The 26,269-nt window shown below is 50.5% G+C and overlaps 1 protein-coding gene across 2 annotated transcripts in view; it reads left to right on the top strand.

Annotated features, from left to right (window-relative positions):
* The window catches only part of TRAM2 (translocation associated membrane protein 2), a 76,896-nt gene extending 50,984 nt beyond the window's left edge, over positions 1–25,912 (top strand). The window contains exons 3-12 of one of the 2 annotated variants that reach the window (XR_002137614.2): positions 6,704–6,813; positions 7,310–7,426; positions 13,427–13,485; positions 14,691–14,775; positions 15,400–15,470; positions 17,888–17,992; positions 18,297–18,440; positions 19,317–19,480; positions 20,715–21,669; positions 23,406–25,912. Coding sequence is in view for 1 of the 2 variants with exons in the window: in XM_019734701.2 (XP_019590260.1) it covers positions 6,704–6,813; positions 7,310–7,426; positions 13,427–13,485; positions 14,691–14,775; positions 15,400–15,470; positions 17,888–17,992; positions 18,297–18,440; positions 19,317–19,480; positions 20,715–20,788 (929 nt within the window). In the remaining variant the exon portion in view is untranslated. Of the gene's footprint in view, positions 1–6,703; positions 6,814–7,309; positions 7,427–13,426; positions 13,486–14,690; positions 14,776–15,399; positions 15,471–17,887; positions 17,993–18,296; positions 18,441–19,316; positions 19,481–20,714 lie in introns of both variants that reach the window. The other variant, XM_019734701.2, reaches the window with a different exon arrangement.
* The last annotated feature ends 357 nt before the right edge of the window (positions 25,913–26,269 follow it).

Here is a 26,269-nt window from a genome sequence, read left to right as displayed (position 1 = left end):
GGCCAAACCAATTTACTTTCCCACTATGATCAAAAGTATGAAGATAGCAGATAAGAAGAAGCAATAGAGATAACATATGAATCAGAGCAAAGCTTTGGAGTGTTTACGTCTGATGCTGCTTCTTGGGATTGTAGGAGAAAGAGATCAAAGGGGCGGCTTTTTACCAGTCGGGATACGGGACCTGGGGAGGGCATTAGGGGGTTGGGTTGACCCCAAGGAGGCTTTTGGACCCTGGGAGACCTGAGAAATGGCCCATGTCCCTTAACTCTCTGAACCCTGTTTCTTTATCTGCTTTCCTTGCCTATCTCATGAGATGGTTATGGGGATCAAGCAAAACAGCACACGCTGAAGAATTAAACCATGGAGAGCTACAGGATACAATGAGATTCCAGAAGGAATTTGACAATCATTCCTCACAGCCAGGCCATCAGCTGGTTTTTTTTATTCCATCACCCACATCTATCCGAACTTGTCTTCCCTCCAGCGCTCGGCCACCATCCTCGTGTAGGGCACCCACTGCCATCCCCTTGGCCTGGAATCCCTGCAGGTGCCTTCTAACTAACTATTCTCCCACCTTCCACCTTTGCCTCTCAAACCCATTCATCATGGGCAGGAGAGGGATCTTATAAATGTGTATGTACCTAAAATCCTCCAGTAGCCTCCCATTGCCTTTCAGATATTTTGCGATAACCTGTAAGGGGGCCCTTTGTCATAAGGCCCTCCCACCTCTGCAGCCTGACCTATAGCTCTACCACTTCACTCCATTCCTCAGTCCATTTGGATCTTCCCCAAGGGGCCTGCACTCTGCCCTCACCAGCTCTCTCCTCCTGCATACCTTGACTTCCGTGTCCTCTGCCTGGCCAGCCTCCATGAGGCATCTGCTCCATGTTATTTCCTCCTCAGTCTTCACACCAGAGCACTTATCACACTGGCCACTGGTGGTTTCTTTATTTGTGGTAAAGTACTCATAATACAAAATTTACCATCTTTACCATTTCTAAGTGTACACCTCAGCAGTGTAAAGTACATCATGGTTGGGCAACCAGTCTTGCAATATTGAAACTTTGTATCCATTAAACAGCAACTCTCTGTTCCCCTTTCCCCAGCACCTGGCAACCACCATTCTACTTTCTGTTTCTATGAATTTGACTATTATAAGAACTGCACGTGATGGAATCATATATAGTATTTGCATAGTGTGCTCTAGCTTCATCTATGTTGTAGCATGTGACAGGATTTTCTTCCTTTGTAAGGGTGGATACTATTCTATTGTATGTGTACACCACATTTGTTTTTCCATTCATCTGTTGAATGACACTTGAGTTGTTTCCACCTTTGGCTGTTGTGAGTAGTGCAGCTATGAACATGGGTGTTCAAATAGTGTTCAAATATTTCTTCGAGGTTCTGCTTCCAATTCTTTTGAGTATATACCCACAAATGGAATTGCTGGATCATATGGTAGTTCTATTTTTAATTTTGAGAAACCACCATACTGTTTTCCATAGTGACTGTACCATTTTACATGCCCACAAACAATGCACAAAGGTTTCAGTTTATACATACCCTTGCCATGACTTGTTATTTTCTGTTTTTTGTGGGTTTTTTTTCATTGTAGCCATTCTAATGGGTGTGAGGTGGTGTCTCATTGTGGTTTTGATTTGCATTTCCCTAATGATAGTGATGGTGAGTGCCTTTTCATGTGCCTGCTGGCCACTTGTATGTCTTCGTTAGAGAAATGTGCATTCAAGTCCTTTGCCCATGTTTTAATCTGATTATTTTTGTTGTTGTTGAGTTATAGTTCTTTGGCCTCTGGTTTTTCAGCATATGAGAGTTTGGTGTGTACCCACGAAGCTCCAAAAGGGCAGGGCCCTGCCCACCTTGCTCACTGCTGTCTCCCCCAGTGCCCAGCATGGAGCCTTACACATGGTTTATTGGTTGCTAATCAAACATGCTTGTAGCTTTTGGAGATCCAAGATGGCGGAGTAGATAAACACTGTGCTTGCCTCCTCCCATGAACACATCAGAATTATAACTAAATTATAGAACAATCAACCTGGAGAACTATGTGAAGTCTAGCTGAACAGAAGTTTTATAACTAAGGATATAAAGAAGAAGCCATATCAAGACTGGAAGGAGGGGCAGAGATACAAAACAGGCCTGTCCCAAACCTCCCTGTTGTGGTTGAAAATCGGGAGGGATATCTCAGCTGTGAAGGTTCCCCCCACCTGAAGGAGTGAAGGACCCCAGCCCCACTCCAGGCTCCCTAGCCCAGAGTACTGGTGCTGAGAAGAGGAGCCCCCACAACATTTGGCTGTGAAAAAAAGTGGGGATTCTGACCATCCAGGTCCACAGAAGGCTGCAGGAAACTCAGACGTCCTCTTAAAGGGTCTGTATACAGACTCTCCCTGGGCTCCGGCAGAGGGACAGTGACTCGAGGGGCATTGGAGACATATGGGGAGATACTGAGTTGTGTAACTTAGGGGCCAGGACTGGAAAGACAGTTGCCATTTTCCCCGTGTGGGATCCTTCTCCATTGCAGTCATCAGGCACGTGCCATCCGTCCTGTACTGAGCCCTCCATCATGCCCATGGCCAAATCTGAATCTGAATTGGTCTGGTGAGCTCCACTTGCTCCCTCATGGTGACTCACTGAGACCCTGCCACACCCAACTCCATACTGCAGGAGGCTTTACCAGCTGCTGAACCTTACAGGAGCTGGCAGGTGGCAGCAGGCCTCGGAGTTTCCTGGCTTTTTGCAGAGCTAACCCAGAACTGGTACAGGTGGCAGCCATCCTCAGTTCACAGTGTGGCCTCTCCCACATGCCTCCAGGTCCAGCACAGGCACTGACCAACCATGGATCGCTTTGTATCTCCTACCAGGTAGTCTCTGTCTCTGGCTGGTGATAGGCAGTGGCTGAACTTAGCCTGCACCAGCACGCCTTCCAAGAGGCCCCAGAACCAACATAGCTGGAGGTTGGCTTCAGATCACTGCAGAACACCATGTGATTAGCTCCACAGGCGGCACACCCGAAGAGTGGTCTCAACAGACACCAGAGCCAATTGGGGCCAATCCCACTCTATGGGGTACTAAGCACCCCCACACAGCAGCCTGTAAGCTGTGGATGTGGCCAAACCCCACAACCAACCAGCCTGAGGGTCATTCCCACACAGTGATGTGCCAATAGCAGTCAAGGCTTGACTATAATAGCAGGGCACACACAACCCACACAAGGGACACTCCTGGAGCACCCAGTGCAGGTGACCAGGGAAACTGTACCACAGGGCACCTGCTACATAAGGCCACCCAGCAAGATTAGGAGATGTAACAGATACCCCTAACACATAGACACAAACACAGAGAGGCAGCCAAAATGAAGAAATGCATCCCAAATGAAAGAACGGGAGAAAACTCCAGGAAAACAGCTAAATAAAATGGAGGCAAGCAACCTACCAGAGACAGAGTTCACAACATTGGTTATAAGGGTACTCAAGGAACTTAGAACTTCAACAAAGAGATAGCAAGCATAAAAAAAGGATGTAGAAACCATAAAAAACAAAAAACAAAACAAACAAACCAGAAATGAAGAATACAGTAACTAAACTAAAGAATGCACTAAAAGGAATCACCAGCAGACTAGATGAATCACAGGATCGAATCAATGATTTGGAAGACAAGGTAGCAGAAAACACCCAATCGACACAGCAAAAAGAAAAAATCCAAAAAAATGAGACTAATTTAAGGGACCTCTGGGACAACATCACATGTAACAACATTCACATCATAGGGGTACCAGAAGAAGAAGAGAGAGCACGGAATTGAAAACCTAGTCATGGGGATGTAACATAAAGCACAGGGAATATAATCAATAATATGGTAATAACTGTGTATAGTGCCAGGTGCGTACTAGACTCGTCAGGGGGATCAGTTCTTAAATTATACAAATATCTAACCACTATACTGCACACCTGAAATTAATAAAAAATAATATTTAATGTCAACTCTAACCGAAATTTTAAAAAGGGGGGAAAAAGTAAGGGGAGTAGAAGGTCCAGATTTCCAGGAATAAAACATATAAGTCATGGGGATGTACTGTACAGCATGGGGAATATAGTCAGTAATACAGAGGGTGCCAAAAAAATGTATACGCATTTTAAGAAAGGAAAAAAACTATTAAAATTGTAATACTGAATAGATACCGATAACAAAAATGAATATAAGTCGTGTGTATATATATTTTTTGGCACCCCTGGTATTGCGATAGTGTCTCACTATTTCAGAGGTTGCTGGACTTATCACGGTGTTCACTTCTTTAGGTGTATAAATGTTGAATAACTATGGTGTACACCTGAAATTAATATTATATGAGTATGTTAGCTAATATTTAAAAAAAAAGGGCCAATTAAGTTTTGGACCAAAAAACAAGAAACGAAAAACCATGCTCATAGCTCTCAACAGCAAAGGAATAAAAGAATGTATTAATTCATGCATTCATTCTTGTTTCAAGAAGGATTTAAGGCTATGGTCCTGTCTCTTTGGAACCATGGTACTTGGGGTGAAGAATGCAGTTGACTCTGAAGAGACTTTAAAATGGCTAATCTAAAATCTTGACAGGTGTTATTTCACTAGTTTGGACTATGCGTGTCTGGTTGGGTGTAACTCCCATTTTGCCTAATAATGAGGGTCTTGATGATGAAACTTTGCAAGTGTTTAGTAATTTCGTAGTTCCAAAGTATGCTGCCATCTGATTAGTCTCCTTTGATCCTCCCTTATAAAGAAGGCAGGGAAGATGTAACCCCAGCTTCACAGATGGACAAGCGAAATGAGAGGATGAGTCCCCTGCCCATCTCTTCTCCCACCTCCAGTGTCTTCTCCTTTGGTCCTCGGTGCCTACTTCCCCTCCCGGATCTCAGCCCCTTTGGTGGGTCAGTCACCTGGTCTTACCAGTTCTCCATCCCTGACAGCCCTCCTCCCTCCATTTCCCTCTTCTCCTGCTTTTATTCAGGGCCCTCTGGTTCCTTACCTGGATCACGCTGGGCAGCTCCCTAACTTGTGTCTCTATCTCTAGGCATGATGCTGTTCATTGCTGCCACTGTAAAGTTTCCAAACTCAAGTTTCATCATTTTCCTGTAGAATTTGAATTCTTCAATGTTTCCAGGTTGCTTTCAGGACAAAGTCCACACCCTTTCACGTGGCACCCAGGCCATTCTCAGCGGCCTCATCACCTACCATGCCTGCCTCCCCGGTTCCCACAGCACTGCAGCCTCATTCCCTGTATCCTTTGCAGGTTCCACCTCTGCCTAGGGTGCCCCCTCACAGCACCACCTGACCACCCTTACCTATTCCTGGGTTTCCAGTTCACCCTGACCTGCTACCTCACCATCTCCACCCAAGCCACAGTCAGCCCTCACCTGCCTTGGCTCCCTGTGTTGCTGTGTTTACCTCTTGGTACCACGTACCTATCTATGGGTAATGGTACATTTCTTTGTCAGTCTCCTCACGGGGTCTGTGCACTCTGAAGCCAGGGCAGTGTCCTTGCCACCCCTCTCACCTCCTCACCACTACCCACTGTCACATTCTCGCCGCCTGGGGTGGCAGATGCTGTGGGTTCACTGTCAGAGTGACCCAGTCAGCTCTGCTTCATTCCGTGACCACCCTGAAATGCACCTACCTTCTGTAACTGCATCCCAGCAAAGAGTGGTGACTCATGTGTCTGTGACTCAGCACGAATGTGTCACAGCTGGAAAGGCAGCCTGTGAATCTGCTGGTGGGAGGGAGTTTTACTGAGCAGCAGAGATCCAGGCCTGAGTTCACAGCCCTAGCAGCCCTGTGGCCTGCTACCGGAATGTGGTGTAAACCGTCCTGTGTCAGTGGAGGAAAAGGCTGCCCTAGCAGAGCTTTAGGAGACTTACACACCTGGGATTCTGAGTGATTACTATTAAGTAACATTCTAATAAACAACCATTTATTGTGTGCTTGCCATGGTTGTAGGCACTGTGATAGCATCTTTCCTACAAATTATTTTATTCTCACAATGTAATTCTCCCAGCATCAACAACAAAAACAATAGCGATTGCATGGATAGCAGTTACTTTGTGCCAGATACTGTTCTAAGCACTTTGCATTTATTAAGTTATCTTATTCTCATAGTAACCCTATGATACAGGGACTGCTGTTATCCTTATTTTACAGATGAGGAAACTGAGGCACAGAAAGGTCACATAGAGGGTGCCCCAAAGTCACATAGGCAGTAACTGACAGAGCTGGGATATCAACTCAGTCTTCTGAGTGTACATTCTTAAGCATCCCCCCACGTCCCTACCGCTATGCTTTCTCCATGAAGTATAACTATAGTCCCATTTTACAGGGGAGGAAACTGCAGCTCAGAGAGGTTGGCCACTTACCCATAATCACACAGCCAGGGAATGATCGAGATTGGTTGTCTGTAACCCCTGGTGGCTTGTAAACACTGTGCTCTCCTGCCCAGACAAATTGTGGGGTGCTTGGTTCTCCTTAGCCTTCCCTGTTGGCACTTCCCAAGGGTCAAGTTCAGAGGTTGGACAGGATTCGGTGGAAGAAACTCTTTCTTCTAAATCTAGGGTTTCCATCAAAAGGGAAGCGTTTTCCTTCAGATCTCCTTTCCGTTTTGGGTCCCAGAGCATTCCCTCACCACAAGGATGCTGATATGGTCTCGTTCCCTCCTCAGACAGTGAAGCCGTGCACTACCACTACGGGCCCAAGGACCTGGTCACAGTCTTGTTCTACGTCTTCATCACCATCATCTTGCACGCTGTGGTTCAGGAGTACATCTTAGACGTAAGTGATGTGGCTAGATTCCGAAATCAGAAACGGGGGAGATACCTTGGTTTGTAGGCGCTTGCCTTGGAGGAAACTGCAGCTTTGAACCAGTGTGCCCCCTAATTTGCATGCCCGGGTTAGTCACGTCGACTGGACTTCCCTCACCACACTGCTCTCTGTCCCCTCTCATGGCCTTCCTTAGTCAGCGCATGCAACAGCAATATTGTTACGTGGGGAGAGAGCTACCTGCTACATGACAGGGCAACGTCCTTAGGGATCTGTCCTATGCAGCATGGTTGGGGGATGCCTTCTGTACATCTAGGCTGAAGACATTCATCCTGCTGCCTTCTCAAAATGCTAACATTAGACTAAGGACGGTATGTACACAGAGGCTTACACTAAATAACTTGGATTACGCTGGCCTCCAACCTTAGCCCTTTCATGGGAAGTCTGACACCTGTCGGTTACCAGTACGCTTTATATATTAAGATGTGGGGTTCTCTTTATCTTTTAGAAAATCAGCAAGCGGCTTCATCTCTCTAAGGTTAAACATAGCAAGTTCAACGAATCTGGACAGCTGGTCGTCTTTCATCTCAGCTCGGTGATATGGTGCTTCTACGTGGTGGTGACGGTGAGTGGTCCTCAGGACTGGGGAGGGGCGGGGCCTGGGCCCCCAGGCAGTGCGGCGCTGCTCCTTGGGTTGCTAAGAAGATAACTGTGAAGGGCTTAGCAGGGAAGAAATAAAGTAAGGAGCAGTATGGATGAAAACTGGGAGTTTCTTAAAACTGATGCTATTTCTGCATCCTCCTGGTATTGTGGTGAGAGAGAGGCCAGATGATATAGATGCCATGTTGTAGCTGGGAGAGTCATTTTGTCCAGAAATAAACACTCGTTATAGTTATTATGTGAGGTTACAATAATGACACTGTATATCTAGATAGCAGTGTGTCGTTTCCAGGGCCCTTCTATAAACACTATCCCGTGAGATAAGTTTTATGTTCATTTGGGTACCCGGGTTATGGACTGTAGAAACCCACGCTCAAGTTTCACAGTGTGCCCACCGTCACGTGCTTTCGCAGGAACAGGGACGGGGCTAGGACTTGGGGATCTGGTTCTAAGTCCAGTGCACGTACTGTTTTATGGCATTGGCCTCCCTCATGCAAGGCCAACAGCCCCTTGTCCTCACATCAAATCCTTGCGAGTCGGGGCTATTCCCACAAACGCCTGGAGGACCAGACCAGTTATCTGCCTCCCCTTTCTACACAACAGGACTCTTCTTTCAAGCAACCTTTGATATGGCCAAAAAAACCCTTTGTGCAAAGGAATGTGGACAGTCCTTTGGGGTTCACTGTAACAAGTCCTGGCCTGGCCTGCTAGGAAGTGTTTAATTAGCGTCCCTGCTCCCCTCACTCCCCACCCCCAACTTGGAGCACCATCTGTCTGTAACCTGGTCTTTTTCTCAGGAGTTAGACCTGTCCTGTGAGAAATTCAGCCCCCAGGGTTGGAAAATTCAGCAACCTTGTGGCCTTTTAGAGATTTCCTTTGCTATCTCCCACTGAACCTCTCATCCCCTTTCCTCCTCTTCCGTTGGTGACAGTGATGAACTTTCACATCCTAAGGAACTGTGCCTCCACAGCTGAGCGTTGAATTCATATTCTCAAAGAAGTCAACATGTTTGTTCTTTTGTGTGTTGCTTTTATTTCTATTATGTCTATCTCTATTTAATCACAGGACAGTTTTCCTAAACAGAACACTAGGAATTTTATATGCGGGACCTGAGACTTTTGTCCTGTGACGCAGGGCTGCCACCTGTCCTGTGGACTTACAGGTGGTCTGTGCTAGGAGCGCCCCACCAGGAGCTTCTGGATTTCAGACCTCTCCTCACTTCTCCCCACCATTGCTTTGAGGCAGAACAGCCTCAGGGCACCCAGAGTTTAACGGGCCTTTCTGGAGAAGCATTGCCTCATCTCTGAATGAATCACTTTTACCCTTTCTATCTCACCCGCAGACGTTCCACACCAGCTGTGACACATTTAGACCAGATTGGCGGCCAACAGCCAAGTTACTTAACACCCCTTCCAGAATGAAATGCTGAACTGCTCTGTCTCTGCTTCTCTCACTCAGCCTTCAAGGGCTTGAAAATGATGATGCTAATTAGTCTGAGAGAATGTAGCACTTTTCTCGGGAAGCTCATAACAGGCTTTTATTATGGTGAAAGCCAGTTCCCCACTCAACATCTTCAACAGGAAATGGAGACCAGGGGGACCTTGGAAAGCTCCAGGACCCCACCTCCTAATGACGCCATGTAGCTCCTGGCCCTCACCTCCGTCTGAACCTTTTTGCATGGAATGCAAGTGATTGAAGAAGAAGAGAGGGTCATTTTATAAAAGGAGTTTAAACAGCTAGTTTTTTGAAATCAAATTTTGATGTTACGATGCACATTTTCCTTGGTTCTTCCCTTTCTTTCTCCCTCCACAGTCAGTTCACTGGCAGGTTCACCCGCCAGCCCTACCTGTAGAACACACTGAGGTTGTCTCTACTGCTTCCTACCTGCACCGCCACCCCCAGGCCGGTGGTTCTCTCCGGGGGAGATTTTGCCCCTCAGGGGACAATGGACAATATGCTACTGGCATCTAGTGGGTAGAGGCCATGGATGCTGCGGAATATCCTACAGGACAGTGGATACCGCAACAAAGAATTGTCCGGTCTCAGATGTCATTAGTGCCAAGGGTGGGAAACTCTGTCCTGTCATTCAAGCCACCATTAGCTCTGGCCTGGGTCACTACATGTCTTCCCTCTAGAAGGAGGCTGTTTCTACTCCTGTACCTCCCCACCGCCATCTGCCTTCTACTCAGCCAGACACATCTTTTTAGCACGTACATCAAATCATGCCTTCCTTTGCTTAAAAGCCCCTGTCCCACTTGCAGTGAAATCTTTTTCTTCCTGATGACTGTGCCCTGGGTCCTGCCAGCCTTGCCCATCTCACCCCACCGTTCTTCCCTCAGATGCTCTAACTCTCCTGGCGTCCCTGCCTCCTGGGCTTTGCATGGTGGGTTCTCTGATCACATCCTCCATCCGCTGACATCCCATGTCTGAATCCTTTTTGCTATCCGATTCTCCACCTAAATGTCACCTCCTCAGAGAATCCCCCACCCCCAATTTGTATCTTCTGCCCTATGCCTGTTATTGTGGTTTTTCTTGTTCATCTGTGTGTTGTCTGCTGTCTGCCTCTCCCACTAGACTCTGAGCTGGCATGGAGCTCACTGCTGTACCCCTAGTACGGTTAGCTTGGCACAAATTAGCTGCTCACTAAAAATTGGTCATGAGAATGAATGAATAAACTGCAAATGCATCTTCACTGCCCCGACCTTCAACAGTTTTTAAAGTAATGGATTGTTTTTATAAACATCATAGATGATCATTTTTTTCTTTTTTAAAGTAAGCAACACGTGACAGGTGAAAAAAAGAAAGCAAAACTTTGTCCCAGATCCCTCCCTCTGGAAATAACTAGTTTGATTTTGGTGTTTGATTCAGACATTTCTCTCTGCATTTGTATATTCAGAGTGTTGGTAGTGTGACTGGACCAACCAATAGTTTTATAAGAATGTCAACCTGCTACTTTTCCCTTCGAACTACTGTTCATTGTTCGGGGAGAAAAAAACACACATACTCTACTGGGGAAAGCAGGGTGGGTGGGCATTTGGTCTCCCGGCCTGACTTCCTTGAGATGCCTACCCTCATATTTGAAAAACCTCGTCTAGTGCTCACTGAGAACCTGGTAGAGGGAATGCCTGTAATGCCGGTGCCTGGGTCAGGGCTGATTTCTACGAATGGACTGATCGCTTAGAGCAGAACTTTGGTACTTGGCTGTTCCTGAAGGACAAATGCTCTAAGGTATGTCTGAATCTAGGGAGCAACTGACTGTGTTTTAACTGGGTTCTGCTGTTTCTGTGGTTTCTTCTTTTCCTCCATACAGCAAAAAGGGAGGCTGCTGGGGGAAGGGAAGAGATTGCTCCAGCTCAGGCCTCACTTAGCTCATAGATCGATTTGTAGAACTGGAAGAGAACAAAGGATTTCCCAAGCTCCCTCAGAAACTTCTGCCAGTGCCGGGCAGTGGGGGGCATTCAGGATGGGTTACGGGGGCTCCCTCCGCCATGCTCGGCCTCCTGGGCTCTCAGGTACTCGGCGTGCCTGAGCTCTGAGGGTACCCCAGCCCCAGGGCCCCCGCAGCCAGCTGCCTGGCCCGAGGTCTGGAAAAGGCTGTTCTCAGAGCAGTGAGTCATTTTTCCTCTGGCTCCCCGTGTTCTCCTCCCGCCACCCCCTCCTGCACGGTCCCTGAGGACTGGCCATTCCCAAGCAGGCAGCATTTTTCTGGGGACTTTTCTTTGCTTGTTGGCTTCAAAGTTCTGACCTCCTTGTCTCCTAAGTAAAGGGGCCATGCTGAGGAGGGTTCCTGTTTAAAATCACAAGATCATCTGGGCTTTAGGTTTCTCTCAGTGCTGCTTCTCTTGGCCAGTCTTTCTTGGCAGACATTCCTCTCTCACCTCTGTCCCAGAAGTACCATTTTCCTCCTTAAATACGTCGCTGCTTCCTCTAGGAAGGAACATTCTCACCTCTGTGATTTCCCTGGAATGAGGCAGAGAGAGTGGAGGGCCACGTAGCGCTGTGTGCCCGGGTGGGACATTTCGGTGCAGGCAGCCGTGTGGGTGTGGAAAGCCCTCCTCACATCTCCACATGCCCCAGAGCCCTCCACGTCTGTGCCTCAACCTGTGTGTGCCCGAGGGAGAAAGGGCGGTGATAGACCAGAAAGGAAGCCATGAGGGTTTGGGATGAGACCTTTTCCTTCAAATCTGTCGGCCTGGCTACACTGGTTTATGTGCCTCATCAGTTAGGACACTGTGTTAATGAGGCCCCGGGTTGTGGATTGGGGCTGTGTGTGGGCTACACCAGGACTTTCCCAGGGTACTTAGTGCCTTGAGGGTGGGTGGATCAGCCCTGACTTGGAAATAAACCGAGGGACCAATGGACAGTAACCCAGAGTGCGTCTCACTGAACTATGTTGGTCTCTTTCTTCTCCTGAGCACGGCCAACCCCCTGCCCTAGTTCCAGTGTGAACATTTGAGGTTCTCAGCCTCTCCATCAAAGCCACCAGCTCCATGACATTTTTGACTTGTGGAAGCAACCAGGCCTGAGGTTATGGGACCAGCTGCTGCTGAAAATTCATCTTGATTCAAGAGATCCTTCCTGTCTGTTCTTTTACTTCCCTGTTTCTGAAATGAGTTCATACTCATCTAACCTTCTCTGCATAGTCTGAGGGTAGTGTCAGCCACCTCTTGCTCATGGTGGTTTGTTTCCTCGTGTGTTTTTAAATCTTGGCTTGTAAACTCATCTTGAGCAAGGTTTCATGTGTGAGAGTCCTGCACCTCCTTAAATGAGAGTGTGTCCCAATAGTATCACTGGTCCACAGTACCATTAACACGAATTTCTTAGCCCGGTGTTTCCTGGACCATGCAGTTAGCGTACATTTGAACTCCAAACCCATGTGAAAGTGAGCCCAATGTTACAGATTTTCAGGGGATAATATTTATGTTTTCGTCCTGAGCCCAGAGTGAGCAGGCATGGTACTCATCTCCTTGTGTTGCTCATCAAACTCTTTCTGATTCTCTTTCTCTGAGTTTTTAGCCCTTGAAGGGTACAGATTTTATACAACGGTCTCAAGTCCCACCTCCCAAGGTGCCATCATCTTCTGTTCCCACATGTGCACAAACACCCTGGCCCCATAACCTCACCTTGCTGCTATGGTTTTTAGCACCCTATCCTTTTTGGGGGCCCCAGGGGTTTTCCCTTTCTTCTTGTGAGCTCAACTTTGCATTTAAAAGAATATTGGGAAGATTTCATCCAGCATTTCTAGATGTTTTGTGATGAAAGGTTTTTTAGGTTACATTCTCTTACTCTGCAAGAGGCTCTGGGTACCCGCTCTATATGAGGCCCCGGGCTAGATACTCGAGATATAAAGAAGGGCAAGCAAAGACCACAGCCTGAAGGACCTTGCGGAGTGACGGAGGCAACTGGCAATAAGGCAGTGTGTTGTGTGACACTTACGAGGCCTGTGGGGTCCTCACATTCTTTTTGTTTGTGATGCTGTGAAAAGCCAAAGGAGCCCCTTCATTTTTCCCGTGGACAGTGATTCTGGAGTCTAGTTGCTTATTCATTCTACAAGCATTTCCTGAGTGTCACATGCCAGGCATAATACTAGACACTGTCGCATAAACATAAACTGTCACATTTATTTCTAACAATAACTCTGGGAGGGTATTTTTATCCTCATTTTACCGATGGGCCAAGTGAAGCTTAGGAAGTAACTTGCTCACAGGACGCAGCTCGTAAGTGTCAGGCCTACATTCAGACACAGATTTCTGACCTCTTCCCCCTCTGTCGCTCTCTTTCACAGTAAAGACACCAGCGAGTGCCAGTAAGTCCCACGTGGAGAGGTCCTTCATTTGCACATTTCCTGTTTCTTCCTCTTTCTGGCAGCTGGGGATTAGGTGTGCCTTTGGCCCCTGACCCCTGGGCCTGCTCAGGGCCTCTCACATTCACGTCTCTAAATGCTGACTCTTCTCTCCCACTACAGGAAGGATATTTAACAAACCCGAGAAGCCTCTGGGAAGACTACCCGCACGTGTACCTCCCGTGAGTATTCTCATGACAGGGTCTCCAGGGAGGAGCCAGCTGGTCCACTGGCTTCCTCATCGCAGAATGTCACCAGAGCACCACGGGGCCAGCTGGCATGAGGACCGATCCTACCCCGCGCCTATTAGGGCACAGTTTTGTGGACGGAGGCAGCTTGTCTGGGAATTGCTTCCTCCCAGTCTGCTTGACTAGAGAATCCCAAAATGATGTGTCATCTGCACTCGCCCCTGTCACAGCTCAGGCTGCTACAACAGAACACCATAGACCGGCTGGCTTATAAATAACAGCGATGTATTGCTCACAGTTCAGGAGGTCTGGGAATTTACAACCCAGGGGCCCGCAGTTTCAGTGTCTGGTGAGGGCCCTCTTCTTGTTCATACATAGCCTTTTTCTCCCTGTGCCCTCACAGGGCGGAAGCGGAGAGGGGACTCTCTGGGGCCTCTTTTATAAGGTTGTTAATCCCACTCGTGAGGGCTCTGCCCTCATGACCAAATCTTCTCCCACAGACCCCACCTCCTAATAGCATCACGCTGGGGATGCGGACTTCCACTTAGGAATTTTGAGGGGACAGACATGCAGTCAACAGCAGGTTCCTAAATCACGTGAGACAGATACAGAGGCAGCATCTCCATGGCGTTCTCTGGCTTTGTGTCTTCTTGGCGACTCACTCATGCTCACAGCACATCTTCCCTTCCCGCCTCCCACGGCTGGTACCCCATCAGGCAGCATCCCCTTCCCCTCTTGCTGTGGGTGAGACACCAGGAGAGCAGCAGCTGGGCCTGTGTCCTGAGGAGGCCACTCCTTGGCTTTCCTGAGCCCTGTAGAACAACTGCAAAGGACTTAAAGCTGAGTTAGGTGTTTCCTTTGCTACTTAGACCCCTTCCTTCTTCAGTATATTCACGCCACCCTTTTCTGCATGGACAGTGCTCTAGACTCAGCTCCCGGCTCAGCCTTCCCTTCTCCAGGCTGCAGACCTTCATCTTCTGCACTCTTTTCTGTGTCCCTTGCAGAGGGCTTGTCTGTGGAGCAGGGTCCCCAGGCTCAGGAGCACGGTGCTGGCAGACATTCCTACTCCTTCCATCCCTTGCTCCTGGCCCGGCTCCTCACACAGGCCTGGCCCTTGCCTTTCCCTCCTGGGCTTAGCGAGGACAACAGGGACATTTTTTTCTCCATCCCTCCTTTATGACTCGCTCCCTTGTTTCCAGCTTCCAGGTGAAGTTTTTCTACCTGTGCCAGCTCGCCTACTGGCTGCACGCACTTCCTGAGCTATACTTCCAGAAGGTACGGAAGGTGAGTACTCACTTCTCCCTCTGGAAGCCATTCGTCCTCCCCTCCCCTCCTGTTCCCAGTGGTCCCCTGTCCCTTCCTCGAAAAGCACAGAGCATTGGGTGGTGAGGGGGATGTGTGGGCAGCTTGAGGAAGTTGCTTAGTCAGCCCCTGTCGAAGTCTCCAGGAAGACCTCCATGAGAACAGGCCACCAGCGTGTGTCTTGCCTCCCCCCACGCTAGCCATGTATGTGGCTTTGAGGAAACTCTTAACTTGCATCTTCTGGATGGTGGATGGAAAAGTTTTTTGCCTTTCCCACAGTCCTTTTTTTCTGAAAAAATAGCTTCCCTCTGAATTATTTCCAAAAGCCCTGTTCCCCAGTCCCTGTCCCTTCTTTCTCAACCCAACCCCGCCCTCTGACCATGGACCCAAAGCTGCTGCTTCACCCTCAGACTTTTCAGCAGCCTGGTGCATGGGCCTCTGGTGTGACCTGGACCATCTGTGTTAAAGCAGCCGCAGTTGAGCCCTGCGGCTGTTGGGGAGGCGGCCATCCCCCCACCCCACCCCACCCCCCCACCCACTTCCCCTTCGTTCCTGCACCTTCAGTTAGGGAACAGCACATTCACGGGCTGCTTCTCTGGTTTGCAGGAGGAAATTCCCCGCCAGCTCCAGTACATTTGTCTGTACCTGGTCCACATAGCCGGAGCGTATCTCCTGAAGTGAGTGACACCCACATCTCCTCACCCTCAGTGTCGGTGCATCTCTCCAGACATTCATTCAGTTAGCGGGCATTTATTAGACGCCTTCTGTGTGCCGAGCACCAGGCTACGACCTGGGAGTACAAAGATGGATGATAGAAGATTCCTTTATTTTCAGTGGTTCATTCTCAGTCTAGCAGGAGAGACTGGTACAGACATAGCGGGAGGACGTGTAGTATGATAAGCACTATACTATGACATGTGTCATCTGCCGGGGGACCCAGAAAAGTGACTGCCTCAACCTGAGATGGCCAGGGAAGGCTTCTGAGGGATGTTGGCACTTGATGTGTGGCTTTGCGGGAAGAAGCCACCCTGAAGCTGGGCTCCTGCCTCAGGCGACCAGCTCAAGCTGTCAGCTCACAGCCCTGGGACCCCCTTCCCTTTGATTTGTAATGAATTGTAGAGTGGTCCCTGCTTGGTTGTCGTGAAGTCGAAAGATGTGTTACGGTATTCGGCCTTGAGTGTCTTCTTGTATGAAAAGACTCACATTGATGAATAGGACACGTCATTGCTAATTTGGGTTTTTCTTGAGCATTATCCATGTAGGTCAGGAGAACTTTGCTTTGTCTAGGCCGGCATTTTGAGAACCTGTGATGTGTGACTTTCCAGGCTGAGGAGCCTGGAGGCCCTGGGGCCTGACAGTGGGCATCCTGTGACAATGATGGACTCGGGGTAACGGAGTCAGGAGGAAGGCAGCTCTCAAATCCACTCTCCTGTCTCTGGAGACATAGAACAGTGTCAATTCCTGCCCGGACCTTCAGGGGTGAGGGCTGTGTGGTGGGGCCAGCTCTGCTCTTGTCTTGGATGCTCGTGTGACATGCAGAAGGGCTCTGAGGGAGCCAGTCTGCGCTGTCAGCCCCGCAATGTGTGGCAAGGAGAGCTTCCTGCTGCCGTCGGATCCCTGCTGTATCACCACTTCTCCCTCCAAAAGATGTGAGATGCTCCAAGATCTGTTTTTTCCCACATCCGACACGTTCCAGGGAAGGAGAAGGACAGGCGTCTGACCCTGTGTAGGCTGAGTCCTGTGAATTCTTGTTTCGGAATGAGAATAGGACTCAGAGGGCCGGGAGCAGCAGATCTGCCAAAATCACGCCCATCACATTCCTAGTGAGGCTGGCACTGCGTCAAGGAGCAGTTGCCTCTCTGCTCATTTAGGGAGTGTGACCTCCTTTCCCCTCCGTCCTCGTTCTAGTTTTCAGAGGTGAGTGTGGAAAGGAGAAGCCCTTTCTCCAAGATTCCCCAAGGAAGACGGACCTTTGAAATGCCAAATGATGTGGGGTCTCATTTTGGTGAAGAGCTTAGCTTTTGGAGGCCTTCACTCACTCAGCACAGCCTGAGCCCTCCCACGACGGGCCGGGAGTTGCTTTAGGAGGTGCAATTATAGGCAGACAGGCCGTGCTCTCCTGGGGTGTCTGTTCTCACGGGAGGCAGACCACAAACAAGGAAGTAAGTAAATAGAGTTTCCCCTAGTGGTAAGTGCAGTGAATAAAATAAAGAGGGAATGACTTGTGTACTTGGCACCTTTGGTGTGGTGAGGGAAGGCCTCTCTGAGGAGGTGACTCAGGTTGAAGCATGAATGACAAGAGTCCCGCTAGGCCGTGTGAAGACATCAGGTAGTTTGCACATCGTTCTGTTGACCTTTCTCAGGATCCCGTGACCATCCTGACGGACTTTGCACTTCTTCGGTCTCATTGGGTGGAACTGGCCGGATCCTTATGTATCACGGCCGTGGGAGTGCGCACATGTCACTGCATTGCCTTCCTGAAGCCCTGCATGTTCAGCAGGGCCTGTCATTTCATTTTGCGTTTGTTTGAATGACAGCTGACCATCTGCAGCAAACTGCCTAAGGAAGTCAGGCATGCATCAGGCCTGGAATTGAGCAGAGGGGCATGTCTGAGTGGGTGCTGATGTTTTAAGAGGGCAGTTCCCGAGCACAGATTTTTGCCTTATGTTGAGTTTTGCTTCCCGTACCTTTTAGCTGTGAAGACTTGGGTAATGAAAGTATCAGACTGTGGGAAGCCCTCATATTTCTACATGCAAAGCTCAGCCACCTGTTCTGAGCATCTTTTATGTGCTTGGTCCTGGGCCAGGGGATGAATGCAAGGTGACAAGTGCTATGAAGAGCCTCAGTCAGGGTCACTGTGGGAGCCGGTAAGGATGCCTGACCCAGGCAGGACAGACGAAAGGCCAGGGGATTCGGTATTAGGAAAAATTCTTAAAGGTGTGGCAGCAGAATGGAATCCTAACGGATGAGGTAGGGCCGGCCAGGGAAGGTGGAGGAAAGTGGAGTGGAAAGCAGAGCTCGGGGCGTCGGGCCCCCGGCCTCCGCTGTCCGCGGCCTCTTGGGGGGACTGTGAGGCTTGTCTGTGTCTCTGCAGCCTCAGCCGCCTGGGCCTTATCTTGCTGCTGCTGCAGTACTCGACCGAGTTCCTCTTCCACATGGCTCGACTCTTCTACTTTGCAGATGAGAACAACGAGAAGCTGTAAGTGCGGAGGCTGGTCAGCTGGCCTGCTGGTCAGGGGCCTCCCCTGAGGCCTGGCTGATGGGAGGGTCCTGCCCTGGGTGCCACGTGCCCCTTTACCTGCGGGCAACACCCCGAGGTTTTTTGTATATGGGTGTGTTTTTTTTTAATTTTCTGGAGCGTCTTATCCTAGCTGTCTCATCCCTCGAGCCCCCTACTCAGCCTCCTTTGAACTTTCCCACCTAAGGACGCTTCTGGAGAAGTGGGTAAAGGTTCCCTCATGGGTCCTTTAAGGCTTATGTCCCTTTTCTGCCTCCACGCGCAGGTTTAATGCCTGGGCGGCTGTATTTGGGGTCACCCGCCTCTTCATCCTCACCCTTGCTGTGCTGGCCATCGGCTTTGGACTTGCTCGCATGGAAAACCAGGCCTTTGACCCCGAAAAAGGGAACTTCAACACCTTACTTTGCAGGTGAGTTGGGCAAAAGCCCGAGGTGATAAACCAGGGCTCCCTGAGCGCTCTCAGGAGCCTCCTGAACTTGGCACAATTTCTGCAGAAGGTCAGGAGACAGCAGACCGCTGCGTCTCCGCCACGTTAGCTGGGAACCTCTGGCCATTAGACCTGAGGGGAGAAGAGACACCAGCCTTCTGCTTCCATCGAAACCACCTTCACTCCCCAGCGCTGGCCCGCTCAGACCAGTCAGGGCTTCAGTGCACGTGGGAATCCCCTCACCTTTGCCCAGTGCTTCAGGGTACACAGTAGGTCACACATCCAGCGTCTCAAGGATCATTACGCCATGCATGGACTTCTTACAGCTTGGCCCATGGCCTCCCACAGCAGTAAGGAAGCCACAGTGTTTCCCGGAGACCTTCGGGCCTGGAAGGGTGTCTGATTTGTCCAGGATTGCTCAGCTTTTTAAGTGACATGCTGGATGAGAGGCCACTCTAGAGTTATTTCTGCTCTATCATAAATCAACTCACTTGAATTCTTCTAATATATATGGAGCTGATGTGAGCTGTATTCTGTGGTTTGGTACAAAAGGGACAGGCCGTGGCTCCCAGCCAGTCGTGGGGCATTATGACCATGGAGCTGGACGAGCGTCTGTCGCTGCCACCGTCGTGGTCTCCCTCGCCCCCACCGTCTGTCCGCCACCAGCCCTGAAGCATGCTGGAGCCATGACTGGCACTGAGCCCTGTGCTCTTTCTGGTGGTGGTGTGGGATGGTGTGCTGGGGCCAAGGGTGAGCGGGAACCAGGCCATGGGAGCAGCCGGGTTCCTGCCCCCATCTCCTCCCCTGCCATGATCTGTGGGCCCAAGCCCCCCTGACCCCTGCTCTGCCCCTCTGCAGGCTCTGCATGCTGCTGCTGGTGTGTGCTGCCCAGGCCTGGCTCATGTGGCGCTTCATCCACTCCCAGCTGCGGCACTGGCGGGAATACTGGAACGAGCAGAGCGCCAAGCGGAGAGTCCCAGCTGCCCCCAGACTACCAGCCAGGCTCATCAAGAGAGAATCTGGTGAGTGACAGGGCCCGTGGGCAGGCAGGGGCGAATTCTGTGGATGGGTGGGAAGGAGCCAGGGCCCAGCTCCTTGGGCTCTACCCAGACCAGTCCTGCAGTCCTGCGTCTGGACTCCTTTCCCTGGGTCTGGGGCTCCTTGGCTCCTGCCAGGGCCTGACTGGCACGTGGCTGGGTGTGGGCCAGGGACAGGCTGTGGGCAGGGAGCCCTTCTGGCAACGGTGGGGCAGGGCATTGGCTGGGTGGGGAACTGGCAGGAACCGTGTCCTCAGGGTGGCTTCTGGGCCCCAGCCAAGTTCTGTGCCTGTTCTCTGGGTGGCACGGCCTTGCTGTCCTCACCTGCCCTCTGCTCTATATCTTGGCCCGCCTCTGCCTCCCAGGCTGCTGGCTCCTCTTCCGTCTTCAGGAATGACTCAAGATGACGCAGTGCTAGGTGGGCGGCAGGGGTGGGACACCCACTTCCCTTTTTGGCCCCTGCCACATTCTAGTAACCACCACCAACCCTCCGCCCCCCGGGTCCCTGGGCAACGCCAGCCCTGCACTTTCTGTCCAGCCTGGGGGCCCAACTGCACTGGGATCTATTTTCTGACTCACCTGCCTTTCTCCAGGTGTGGCCTGCTTGGCAAGGGCTCATGTGTGTTAGAACCAGACACGTGCATGGCTGGGTGTGACGCAGTCAGGCCTCGCTGGGGTGGGTATGGGGTGTGAGGCTTTGCTTCAGAGCAAGCACACGGATGTGTTTTCGACAACAATAAAAAGATTTTTTTTTTTTTCTGCCACAAGAGGAGTGCCAGGCATCTGAGTAAGGGCTTGTCCCTTCAGCCTTTCTACCTCCTCCCTTCCGTCCTCACCTTCCCGGGAGTTGTTGCTGAAGTGGGCAGCTGCCCTGCAGGGGGCCTGAGAGAAACGAAAGCCACTGGCAGCGCCCAAGTGATTTCAGCGAGGATCTGGCCCCAGCCTCAGGCCTGGGCGGGCAGGCCTCTGCCTGCTCCTGGGTTACTGTGTGTCATCCCAGCACCCTGCTGCTAAAGGATAGTCAGAGACCAGCCACTGCAAACGGAGCCACTGGTAGCAAGGCCCTAGGGAAAGCAGAAGCCTCCAGGAGCTGTGGGAGGCTGCAGCCGGGGTCCCCTCGGCCCATCTGTGCAGCAGCCAGGCTGCCTGGGCCCCCACCCGTCCCCCTCCTGCTCCCCTATCAGGAGAAACACCATGTCTGTCTCCCTTCACTTCCTAGGTTACCATGAAAATGGAGTGGTGAAAGCAGAGAACGGCACCTCCCCACGGACTAAGAAACTCAAGTCTCCTTAAGGCCAAAGTGCTGAGAACAGAAATCCCCTCGTGGGGGCCATGGGGCAGTGAGGAGCCCAGGCTGCATCACTGCCTTCCCCTTCCTGCTCGTGATGCTCCATCTCAAACAGCAGGAACCTGTCTTTAAACGGGGCTTTTCCTTTCTTACTTCTTGGCTTTCTCTTCTTCTTCTTCCATAAACCATTCTCAATAAAACCAAAAATCTTCCTCTTTCTCTCCCTCAAGCCACCTCATGTCCTCACCTCTGTACTGTGTTGGGTTTTCTAGAAGCACAGGTGCTCGTGGTTCTCTTTCTCCTGGCCTCTTTATTTCTCTTCCTTCATGACTGCTTCTTTCTCTTTTTACTTCTTTTACCGTATTGTGCAATTTTTCTGTGTGTCTTGATTTTTACAACGAGAGGGAGCTAAGATTGTGGTCCTGGCCATCCAACACCCAGCGTCCGTCCCCGGGACCTGTCAAAGTCTAGAAGCCTCGTTCGTGCCCAGGAGCCTCTGCCTGGGGCCAATAGCAGGTCCCCCCGGTGGCCCCCGTGTGGATGAGCAAGAAGAGAAGAGACCGGCCCTCTCGGATCATAATCTCCTAGGTGCTGATTAACTGATGAGATGTATGATTCCAGTTCTGCACGCACCATCTCGAGGCCCAGCAGTGCCTCTGCTTGTCGTAAATGCCCAAGCACTTGGCTTTGGGACCTGACGCCTCGGTCCAGAAGGATGGTGTTAAGTGTGTTGGGTCCTGTGACTCAAGCCAGCCTGCCACTGGCTGGTCCTGGATTGGAAACCCACCCGCCCTCACTCTGCTGGGCAAGTGCTGAAGGGGGAACAAGGCTCCCCACTCTCCAGAGCAAGAGGAAAGCATACTGAGCAGCTGGCTCTTCTGGAAAGGTAACGGCGGCGCAAGTGATAGAGGAGTCGACCCAGGCCTTTCTTCAGCAGTCCCAGCGGCACTTGCTTTTTCCAACTGTTCACCAGCGTTCAAAACCAAACATGACAGCAGTAAACAGACCAGCGGGCGTGTGCTGGTCGAAACCCCAGACCCAGGCAGGCAGCCCGTGTGAGGGGCCAGTGCTGCTGCCTCATCTCATCTCTCAAGCTGCAGGGACACCAAGCCCCCGCGTGCCCTGGGGCCCCTGAGGGTCACCTGGGCCACTCTCTGTGGCCTCCCTTGTTGAATGTTCTTTGGAATTGCCGTGGTCATCTGCTGATGTCTGTTGAGCCCACCTAGCATTTTAGACGGTAGGAACCAGGCCTGGTTGCTTAGATGAGCCGCCCAGCTGTGCCGACAGGAGGCTTTCTGCCCTGCCCCTCACGTAGTCTTTCCCCACAAAGACAAGGCCTTCACATCCTGATGGGGCCCAGCCCTGGGAGGACTTCCAGAGTTAGGCTTTCAGAGGTCCGAAGTAAGAACCCCTCCCAAACTCTGCTGTCGTGATGGGGAGCAGTTCTGATGGGCACAGGACTGGTGTCATGCAGTGCGCTGGTCCACTTTCTGATACCGCACTAGGAGCCTAGTCTTGGATTATTATCCAAACACGGGGAGCTAGGTCTTTTCATCAAGGCAGCTCCTCTTTCTCCATGTCACTTGCATCAAAGATCAATTTTCATTTTCTGGAGACCGAAGGATTTCTTTCCTAACACCGCTGTAGACCCTTATGTCTCTGTTCAGGAAAAGTGGCTGAAATGGAAGGAACAGCCGTAGCTTCCGATTATCTTAGGCAGTGGGACCGCTTTTTTGAAAATAGGCATTTCTCCCATCCTTCTCTGACACTTGTCTGGGCTGCAATGCAGAAGCTCGGTAAAAGGGTGGCTTGGCCTCAGCCTGACAGACCTGATGTGGGAGCCCTGAGCCATTTCAGTCCAACAGCCTGGCCATGGCTGTAGTTGCATTTGGCTCCCTACCTGGCCTGGTAAGTTGGTAATGGGGCTGTTCAGCCTCCTCTACCTGCCCCATCAGCCCAGCCACCATCCGGGTTCTCTCCAGGCCGTGTCCTAGGCAGCGTGTTCAGCTCCCCGTGAGAGGCTGCTTCCCCAGGTAAGCCCCGTTACTGTGGAGTCATGCCTTTCGCAAATACACGCGGTGTGCCGCGGGCCGGGTAGGGGCTGAACAGCAGCTCCAGTCCTGCCGTCAAGCAGCCTTCCTTCTCCCGTGGCTCGGTGTTTCAGGTGTTCGTTGCCAGAGGCCACACAGTTTCGTGTTCCTAATTCTCCAGCACTGTGCAATGGTGTGCCTCAGAGGTGGTACTGCCAACCCAGTGACTGGGCCAACTTAGGCTGTTTCCTAAAGAAGGGGGTTTGTTCAGCGATGAGTGTTAGTCAGATGTTTTCTGCTCTATAAAAACCCCCGAGACCATGAGTAAGGCTAAGATCTCACCAGCTGGGCTTCAGGAATGATTTGAGGGGAGGGGAAATAATAGGGAAATTATCATTTGTCACCCCACTGGCATCCCTGGCACATTTCTTTCAGAGCAGAGCCAAGTCTCTGGCACGTTGGCTCAAACCATGTTGCCAGAAGCCGAAATATCTCAGTTCCACTTCATCCTGTGAGCTTGTTGGGCTGGCTTGTCCTGATTTGGCCATTTGGGCTATGTTCTTCCATCTTACACACTCTTTCCTATTCCCAGTGTGGCAAACCATCTGTGAAGGCCGTGTCAGACGCCTCCAAGTGTGAGAGGCCAGCTCAGCACCATCCACCCGGAGCAGGAGAACGCGTGCTAATCTACCTCAGCAACCGCTGCCTCTCTCCACACCTCTGGCTGGCACCAGTGTGAGGGGCGCCGAGCAGAGGGCAGTGGTGGGAGAGGGAGAGGGAGGCCGCGTCAGTGGGGCGGGAGGATCCCATGCTGCCGTTTCCCCTCCTTGGAGGTTCAGTGATGGGCAAGTTATTTTTACCATCCGGGCTCTGAGAGCTGCACTATTAATAAGTTACATGTGTCCTTCGGAAGGTAGGGGAAGGTTCTGGGGGAAAGGGGAGCAGGCCGAGCCAGGAGGAGAGCTGCTTCTCTCTCCCGTTCTAATCAATGCAGTTGGGTTTTCCTAGACCTGGGTGAGAGGAGGACACGACTAAGTCCCCTGCCTCAGGGCCGCAGTGTCCTAGCGAATATCCTTCGCAGTTCTCTGTTCTCTCACGGAGTGTGTCGAAAGCGTGTGAATGAGCTCACCTGAGTGCTCTTTCTTCTCCCCTGCCGCCTTCCCAGCTCACCGCGCTGTTTGTCAGGAGGAACTTGGGGGCATGACTGGAGAGTGGGCTCACTGTCAGATCACTTGAAACCCAACTAGAATCCCTCTCCAGCTCATGGTTGGACCAGTGAGGAAGCCTTGATTAACTTTTCACTGTTTACTCCAGTTCTCGCCTGAATATTAATTTCTCCTCCCAAAAGGCTGGAAAGACCCCCTCCTCAGCTGCCTCACTCCCCCCCCCCCCTCACTCTTTTTATGGAGGTCTCAGAAGAGCATTGGGGCGTTAGGACCTACTGGCTCTATGCCGCCTCTCGGGCTCGGCAGCCCACGTGAGTTTTTGTGCTAAGCAGATCTTTATTCTTTGTAAGAAGTGCCTTACTTGCCATGTGGTCTAACAGTCTCACTTGTACTGTATGGCCAGCCCCCAGCTGCCAGGGCTTGCGGGCTGTTGGTCGTGTGCAGCCAAGGACACTGGACCCCGGTACAGTGACATGTAAAAGGGACACAGATTGTGACAGTTTCGCCTCATTCGTCTTGGTCTCCATCCCCACCCACCCATCCAACCACCATTGTGTTAGAGGCTGCGGTGTGTTCTGCTTTGTTTCTGTTTTCTCCCTTGTGTCAGTTTTCTGGCCCCGCTGGGTGGCTGCAGAAGCCGGGGAGGGCCCAACACAGGCCCCTGTGCCTTGTATCTATTAAGGGACGCTCAGAGGCCTCCAGGAGCACCAGGCCCCCCTCTGGCCCCAACATGGTGAGACCTGCTCTTCCAGCCCCCCACCCCCTGATTATAAAGAAAGGTACCCTTGCTAGATCCTCTTCTGCTCTATTTTGCTTTCCATTCAACCCAAAGGTTCTATTATACAGGTGTTTACTTCCCGGTCACAAGTGTTAATGCGCTGATACCTTTTTGACAGTGGGTCTCATTCGGCTGTTGCAGAACTTCTCCGAGCTCCTAATTCAGTGTTACCTTGTATTAGCAGCAGCTCCCCTCCCCCCCAGCCCTTGCCCTGCCTGCCTTTTCCTTGTTCTTCCGGGTTGTGCAATAACCCTCCCAGCCTGTGGTCTTTCCATAGGCCTCACCGTCCCTTTCAAGGCCCTGGGAAGGGCCGGGACCCACGGGAGGGGTCGTCGTCATCCCCTGCAGAAGAAATGTTAGCCACTTTCTCTTCCTTGCTGTCATTCTCTTCATCCTGGGTGGGTTTTTGTGGCACTCTAATAGAACATTGTAGCGTCGTCTTAGAAGTCCATATATAGTTTTTAAAAATATGTTGAGAAGGAAAAAAAAAACTATCCTCATGATGGGGCATTAATAAGTCAGTGTCTGGGAGTAAGATCGGTGACACGTGAGGCATCACCATCCCTCTGCCCAAAAGCATTCTAGAGTTTCTTGTTCCCACGGAGAGGAAGGAGCGTTTTCTGAGTATCGGCCATGTGTGGACAGCCCCCTGTTCACCTGATAGGATCTGGCTGTGATTATAATAAGTACCACCATGTCCTTGGGTACAGATTCAAGTGTTTATGTGATGAGACTATAAACCTCATTTTTCAGTTCCTCTTGTTTAATAAACATTGGAAGGATGAGCTGAGGCTGCTGGTGCCCTGAGCAACTCAATGCAAATGTGGACAAAAAGTGTCTTTTCGTTTTTCTACTTTAGCCTGTTCATGTTATGGACCAAATTTCAACAAGGAACTCAAGGAAAATTTGTACCTGCCGTATTTATGCTCATGTAAAAGGTTTTTTGGTTGTTGTTGTTTTTTTTTTTTTTTTTGCGGGGGGGGGTGTACTTTTTACTTTCAGTGAACTTTTTTCAAAATCCTGTTTCCACTGTTTCTGTCTGGTTTGAAAACAAATTACAGTTTTGTATGGATTTTTTTAATGTACATTTTGAAACAAATGATCAGCAAATATTTTTGAAATAACTGAATAAAAGGCATAGAATTATCAGTCTAATTGTCTCTGGTATAATCCCTTATATTCCTGTTTTGATCTGGATGCTTACGTGACCTTTGCTTTTACTTGAAAAATGACTTTGCGTTGATTTTAGCCTAATTTCTAATATTTTTCACTGTATTTGTCATTTCTTGTATATCTTTTCAGATACATTTATTAATTGTGCTCATGTGAATTAGGGAATTGGAACTAAGGATGGAGAACGAGTTATTGAATGCTAGGTAGTAACACATCATTTTTATTTGAATCTATAACAGTAAAGTATAAAAGTGGAAAGGAGTTTTCTTGACACGGGGTTTGTGGGTAGGAAGCTCCCCGAAGAAGCACACCATGCTTGACGTGTGCTGTGTTATGAAC

Source organism: Rhinolophus sinicus, linkage group LG05, assembly GCF_036562045.2.
Source record: "Rhinolophus sinicus isolate RSC01 linkage group LG05, ASM3656204v1, whole genome shotgun sequence".
Taxonomy (NCBI): domain Eukaryota; kingdom Metazoa; phylum Chordata; class Mammalia; order Chiroptera; family Rhinolophidae; genus Rhinolophus; species Rhinolophus sinicus.
The sequence above is the reverse complement of the archived record's forward strand: the minus strand, read 5'-3'. Positions and strand labels throughout refer to the sequence as shown.